At 33.1% G+C, this 7971-nt stretch overlaps 1 protein-coding gene across 1 annotated transcript; it reads left to right on the plus strand.

Annotated features, from left to right (window-relative positions):
- The first annotated feature begins 5456 nt into the window (after positions 1-5456).
- Positions 5457-7555, plus strand: LOC145320143 (uncharacterized). The gene is made up of 3 exons (XM_080162583.1): positions 5457-5573; positions 6141-6809; positions 7404-7555. The coding sequence occupies exons 1-3, from the start codon at positions 5510-5512 to the stop codon at positions 7553-7555; spliced, it is 885 nt and encodes a 294-aa protein (XP_080018709.1). The 5' UTR covers positions 5457-5509.
- Positions 7556-7971: the final 416 nt, after the last annotated feature.

Consider the following 7971-nt stretch of genomic DNA (forward strand, 5'->3'; position numbering starts at 1 on the left):
TAAAGAATGATATTGATTAAATATTGGAAGACGAACGAACGGAGTTAATTAAATTTAAAGAAGCTTCGATAATAAAAATTTAAGTTGGGCACTTTATAATTGTGTATGCTTTGTTTATTTACAAGGACTTCTCACATTTCTCTCTCTATCTCCCCCCCCCCCCTCTCTCTCTATTTCTTTCTCCTTCTCTCTCTTTTTCCCTTTTGCAGATTAAAATCATTTGTTGAAAAGTTACGTTACAACTAGTTTTAAACCAGCCAATCAAAATTCAATAAAAGTACCCAAAGACTTTGAGCCAACGAATAAGATAACGGTATATAAAACCAATTTTCCTGGTAATTACAAAGATGCACAAAACGACTTTGAAGTACGAGAAAACTGTAAAATTGTTTTGCTGTTTTTATATCTATAATACAAAGTAGAACGATGTCTGGTTCTCCTTTACAGGGTAGCTTTTCATAGGTCCCGGGAAGGTTTATAACTATTTTCCTGGGGGGTGGGACACCCCCAATTCTCCCCAAAAAAATAAAAAATCCCCCCCCCAAAAAAAAATAAAATTTCTTTTTAAAACTAAAATTAAATAGTGAGGTCGACAACCCCCCCCCCCCAAAAAAAAAAAAATTTCCCCCCCCCCAATTTTTTTAAAAATTTTTCTTTTAAATCTAAAATACGAAAAATTGGTTTGATTAAACCTCTTGGGGCAAAGCCCCTAGAGGCTAGGGGCAAAGCCGCTAGTTAACATATAAGACATCATACTATTATTAAAAGATGTTAGATGTTAGTCACGGTGTTGACGTAATAATCAGAGAGAGAGAGGGGAAATAAGCTGTTTATTAATAACTAGCGGCTTCGCCCCTAGCCTCTAGGGGCTTTGCCCCAAGAGGTGATAAAATTTTTTTTTGGCGAAATACGTAAAAGGACCAAGGAAATCTTCTACAAAAAAGGACCAAGGAAATCATCTACAAAAAAAGGACCAAGGAGTCCCCTACACCTGTGTCCCACCCCCCAAGAAAATAGCCTAAAACCACCACAGGACCAGTAGGTATATTCCCTGAAGAGTAGAATCCGTTACCGAGATCTTAAGGGACGGACGGACAGACAAAGAGACAGACAGACATCATTCTACTTTGTATTATAGATAGTAATAATGTTTATTTGGTGCTGCCAGATCAAACGGATAATTAGAACACTTGAAAATTTGTTGTTAAAAAAGTAGAAAAATCAACATTTTTAAAATGGACGTACGGACATTCTGGTAATGATTATAGAGTTGCTACGCTTTCTAAATCGTGCCCAACTACTACAGGAATCATCATGCAAAGTTTGAAATCGATAGGACAATTCTAACATGCCTAAATTAACGAATAAAAGCTATCTATCTCGGACGGACGGACCTACGGACGTACGGACGGACCGACCCTAATTATTGAAAAGCTTCGCTTTTAAAAATTTAAAACATATACATTGTATAATAATTAAGCCTTTCTCCAAGCGTTTAAATCTTTGGTCCGATTGGTAAATAATGAAGTAATAGAAATTTTGACCAAATTTAACTTTTAACGACTCACAGTGCAGTTATAACCCTGTTAATCAGAAAACATTATGTTGACATAAAAATGTATACGTTTTTGTCCAGAGAGAGAGGGGAAAATGGGCTGTTTATTACACTAGTCCCCAAAGTCCTATAATAACGTTTTCTTATTCGTTGGCTTCACAACTTTGGATACTTTAGTGAGTTTGGATTGGTTGATTCATTAAGTTGAGTGTTTAAACGTTTTAACCAATAATTTTAATCTACTGAAGGGGTAATTTAGTGTGCCATCATTGGGGTTGTACATACATTTTTCTGCCATTGTCTTCTCCCTGGTTTTTGTCGACAATTTGACAAGTAAATCTGCATTTATCGAACACAGTAAAAGTGTCGGACTGATTATGACGTAAAAAAAAAATTAGCCAATGAGAGGCCATTATTGACCAATGGTAAAATTTATAGTGGCCTCCCATTAGCTAATTTTTTTACGTCATAATCAGTCCGACACTTTTACTGTGTTCGCATATATCCTACAATTACAATTAACATCATTCTAATAATGAAACCTTGACACACAGGTGTTATGTTGATTTAATACCAGCACCTCTGTCTAACAAGGAAGGGGGGGGGGGATGGGAAGGAAGGAAGATTTGGTTTTAGCTTTAGTTCCATATTAAACATGAGACACTGTGGTGCAATAATATAAAGGAATAAGACAATGGCCGATACATTCATATATATGTCCTTAATGATGATACACAAAATTATACCTTTTATAGATTACAATTAGTGGTGGAAAATTTTGTACACTCAATTTATTGAACCAACCAATAAAAGTTCAATAAAAGTCCCTTAAGTTGTTAATAAAACGTGATAAAAACTTTGGAAACTAGTGAACTAATCAGCCCAATGTCCCCTCCCTCCCAGAATATAATGATAATACAAGAACGATATAGTGCAATAAAGTGAAGCAACATATTATGTGTAGCGAAGATACTTTATAGTACCAACCGCGACCACCAATCATCGTGTTAGTTATTTTGTGATCATTTGAAGATAACAATAACTACTCTATAAATAAGGATGAGTGTACGTCCGTCTGAATGTCCGTTTGTACATTTATTTTACAATAATGTTTTAGTATTTTTATAAACATCTTATTTAATTTAAGTAAATTTTCTTAATTTTTCAAATAACAGTTTATTGTTCTATTTTGATCCAATCTGGTGTTATGGACATATTTAGCAAGAAAAAAATTAATATAAAATGAAGCCTCTAGAGGCACTCGAGAAGGAGGAATACTCGACCCCCGCCCTTTCAATTTAAGTTTTAAAAAGAAAATTTAAAAAAATTGGGGGTTAAATTTTATCTTGGGAGGGTGAAGACTGAAAATACCTACCCTCCCCCAAAATATCAAAAAACATTCTCTGTACATATATGGAGCTTCTATGTAAAGTAGAAGCATACCGTTTCAGCGGTTAGCGATATCCTTCGCTACAGACAAAAAACTTTCTACTTTAAATAAAAGGATAAGATTTTTTTTGTTTGAAACTTAAAATTTCGGAAATTGCTCTTCCTAACGGGTTGTACTTTTCAGTTTAGCCCTACAAATGTTTTGAGGTGGTTTCAGGCTATTTTATGACCTCCCACACCTCTTCCCTAGAGGCTATTTTGGAAGCAACTAGTTACCTTGTACAGTAGCTGAGCTATTAATGAATATTCAAATGACATCCTAAATCATAATATGTGAGGAAACAAACATTAAATTGATTGTTGATAACTGTTGAAACGGAAGGATATAATTATATAAAAGTTCCGCTTGCATGAAATTACATAAATGCTTGAATAACTTACATATCAGGGAGGGAGGGGACCATGGGCTGTTTATTACATTAGTCCCCAAAGTTTAATAATAACGTTTTCTTAACAACTTTGGGGACTGAATTTTGAATGGTTGGTTCAACGTGTCCCAACGTTCCATCCACTACTTGTAATTCACATAATGTGGGTAGGGTTATTTTGTGTATCATCATTAGGGATTTTCCTCAATTTATCGGCCATTGTCTTATCCCTTTACACCTCTGCTTACATAGAACATATACTAATATTAAATTTGAATACTATGAATTATACAATTATCATATTGTGAAATAACTCTTTAACTTTGATAAGTTTTTCCATAATTAGGATCTGTCAGTCAATGCGTCGTCACGGACGGTCTAATGTAAATTTAGACATGGTTAGAATTGTCTTAGTTTTTCAACAAATTTACAAACAATTTTGTTTAGACTTTATATTTACATTCAAATTTAGCTTTTTCAGTTCTGACACTTTGCAAGTGTTAATGTTCGTTTGTCCTAACGTTTCAGAGCTTCGCTTTTATGCATCTTGTCATCTTTGTATTGTAATAGTCGATTCAATGGTTATTTTAGTTATAATATTTGATTCGAGGATACACTTAAAAATTAAATTTAAAAGTTTTAAAAAGCTTTTTGAATATTTTTTATTGCAAAGATAAATTATAATCCTTCAACTTTTTATGAATGTTTTCTGCCCTTGTTGAAGATTATATTTAGATATTGGTTTATAAACTTAACAAGGATGACAATATCCATAAAAGTGTCGCTCTTAAAATCAAAAGAAAGGACAAACAAATAATAACTTTTATAGACTGTCAGAACTGAATAAGCAGAACATGAATTTTAAAGTCTAAACAAAATTGTACATAAATTCTAACGAAAAGAGATAACCATTACGGACGTAAGGGCGGACAAACCATAATTATAGAAAAGTTTTGCTTTAAAAAAATTAAACATATCATAACAAGAACAATTATGTTTATAGGTAGCGCAGCAATACCAAACTAGGTAGGGGAAGAAAGTCATTCAAAATCAGCCACGTGACGTCATAAAAATGAGTTATTATCCATATCTTTTTTAGGGGTTTCCTTTCCCACTTTTCCTCTCATCTCCTTCATTTTTATGACGTCACGTGTCTGATTTTTGAGTGACTTTCTCCCCCAACCAAACTAACTATAATTTATATTTGATAGCAAATGTCTAGGATATTTATTGCTAATTTTTCATATTTTGGCAAATATGCAGGGATGGAGGGGACACTGGACTATAAATGATAGTGCACCACAAAGTATATAAATTCCATATGCCATTAGTAAGCTTAAATACTTTGCGGGGTAATATTGAATATTGATTAACAATGTCTAAACTTTTCCACCAAACATTTCAATTAACATAAATTTGTTTTTTTAAATAAATCACTAGATATGACTTTCGAATTTATCTAAGCAGCTTTGTTATAAAAAAATTCAGTTAATGATAATTTATATTTGTCTTAATAATTGGACGTAGTAATTAAAAACAGTTATATCATTTATCAGTTTAATTTACCTTTTATCATGGTAATATATCCAAACAAGGATGACAACATCCATAAGTAGCGAAGCATAAAAAATTTAGATGGAAAAACGGACAAAGTGAGTTATAAAGCAGATGTTAAGAAAAATAAAGAAAGAGAATGTGGAATTATGAGATAATTGAAAATCACGAACACTTTCTAAAAATTAATTTATACATATGTCACCTTACTGACAGACCGATAAACCAAGTAAGTTGTATACTAGAAGCTAAAAAAAAATAGTAGTCTTTCTTAGATAGCATCCGAGAAAATTACGCTACGGGCATATTGTCGGACGGACAGAGAGAGTGAATTGTAGAGTAGCTCTTCCACTAAAAAATGTCGAATGAAATATTATGCTGTATAACTAAAATACAAGGACAATTGTTTCCTATTATAGCCAGGGATTTCGACAACAATTTGATGTACAACTTTCAGAATGATAAAAAAAATTAACCTATCAGTAGATAATAATATTCAAGTATTGTTTAGTGAATTTTCAATTTTTTTCAGAATATTAGTAAAAATGCGGTAAAAATATGATAGACGGGTTATTTTTACAACATGACTTTTAAATCTGAGTATGCCAGAGCTCTGGCAACCTCTTCGGCCTTCCTATATAACTCAGGTAAAGAGTTCATGGACCTAACCAGGATTTTAACCCTTGCGGGACGACAACTCGTATTGTCTAATTATAAACTACTGGCGGCTCCGGTCCTAGAGGCCTTTAGGGGCACTTGAAGGGAGGGGAGGTTGATTTCAACAACCCAATTTTTTTTGTATTTTAGATTTTTTTAAAAATAAAAAAAATCGGGGAGTTATCCTTTTTTGGGGGAGAGGGGGGGGGGAGTCGGTTGTGTCCCAACCCCGACGAAAATAGCTTAAAATAATCACAGGACCAACAGGTTTAATCTCTGAAGAGTAGAACCCAATCGGTTCAGTGCTTACTGAAATCTTAAGCTTCAGACAGACAGACATATAGATAGATGGACAGACAGACATCGTTCTACTTAGTATTATAGATGAAACTTAAGCGGGCTTAGTTTACTGACAGTCCATATAAATAATTTTCCGTTTTATTGTGCTACTTAGGATCTCAAAAAGGCTGAAATTAATTTGGGAAGATTAAATGTAAGTTAATTCAATTATCTTTGTACCCTTTTTCCCTAAACTAAAATTATTAAAATTATTTTAGAGAATGAAACTTTAGAAGATACTGACGAGACCCACAGCCCTGATAATTATTCCAACACAGACATTGATGATCTAATTCACAACATCAATGCTTCAATCATTAAAGATTCCATAACATCAGTGCTAAATCAAAATGGCGTCTGTACTGCGCCAATTCTTCCCGCCAATTTCTTACTCGAGCTTAATAATAATAATAACAGTTATATTGATAGTGTTAACAATGTGATAAATAAAGAGTTGACTGATAAATTAGTCAATGAAAATTGTGATAATAAAGTTGAAAAGGCTCGAGAAGACGATAGTCTTAGCACTGGAATTTTTAAGGCCTCACTTGTGTATCCTTACTTGGAGGATGAACAAGTTGAAATTCAAGATGGCCGACCACAGTCCCTTGTCTTCAAATTTGGCGGTCATTCTCCAATAAATACAGATATCCGAAATTTTGTTTTCAACAAAGACAGTTCGGATTCTGTCTCAAATCTGAATGTCGGCCATTTTAATCTAAATGAAGATGGCGCCAAAAATAATTCAATCAAAGATGTCCGACATTCTCTACCGCCAAAACCAGTAGATAAATCAAGTCCTATACATAAATCAACATTTAGCATAAATGGAACTGAATTCAAAGGAATGTCCTACGATTTTAATTTAATTTCAAGTGTTTTTGTTGGTTTTTCAACTTTTTAAAATGCCAAAACAATATTTTGCAAATAATATTCAATTTTCCCAAATTTTTTTGGCAGTTGACATGTGAAATATACTCTCTGTAGACATAAATTCCTTGCGGCAAAAAAAACATTCTTTTTGCATACTTTTGCACATTAAAATCTCTAGACAAAAAATTGTTTGTTGCAAGATAAACAAGAATGATTTTGTCCAACAGAAATAAAGTTTAAATAAAATGAATTAAAAAAAAATAATTCAAGGGATCTATAGGGATAAGACAATGGCCGATTAATTTATCTAAATCCCCAATGATGACACACAAAATTACCCCTCCCGTAGATTTCACTTATTGGTTGAAACGTTTAGACTTTAACTTAATGAATCAACCGATCAAAATTTAATGTATGTCCCTAAAGTTGTTAAGTCAGCGATTAAGAAAATGTTTTTATAAAACTTTGGGGACTAGTGTAATAAAGAGCCCAATGCTCCCTCCCTCCCTATTAGAACCTCTTTATAATCTGTAATTTTTCTCCAAACAATAGAAAATATTTTTTTACAAGAAAATAATATCGTTGAGCATTTTTTGTTGTTTTAACAGATGGCTCTGCTGAAGTGAATAGTGATGTTAATGAGAAAGATGATTTAGCAACAAGTGTTACTACTCCTGAACTTGACAATGCAAAAGTTGTTAAAGAAGCATCTGAAAATTTGCCAGATGAACATTTACCGCCAGGAATAAAAGAGATTTAGAATGAGGTTAAAGCAGAACAAGCCAAGGACTTAAAGGGATAAGGCAATGACTGATAAATTTATATACATCCCCAATGATGATACACAAATTTATCCCTTCTGTAGACAAAAATTAGTCGTTTGGACACTCAAGTTTATTGATCAACCATTTAAAACTCCCTAAAGTCCCCAAAGTTGTGAAATCAACGAATAATAAAAAGAATATAAACTGTGGGAACTAGTGTCATAAACAGCCCATTAAATTGTCCCCTCTCTTTCTGAAAACAAGCAAAAATGATTAAAATACCCTCATATTGCATTAAAAAAACAAATTTTTTTTTTAATAAAAATGTTTGAAGTGCTTATTTTAAGTTTTGTTAGATTGGATAAAGGTTAGAAGCGTCCCGTTGAAATGAAGACCCCCCCTCCCCCACCCC

Source organism: Acartia tonsa, chromosome 5 (genome assembly GCF_053477335.1).
Source record: "Acartia tonsa isolate MP-2025a chromosome 5, ASM5347733v1, whole genome shotgun sequence".
Lineage (NCBI taxonomy): Eukaryota > Metazoa > Arthropoda > Copepoda > Calanoida > Acartiidae > Acartia > Acartia tonsa.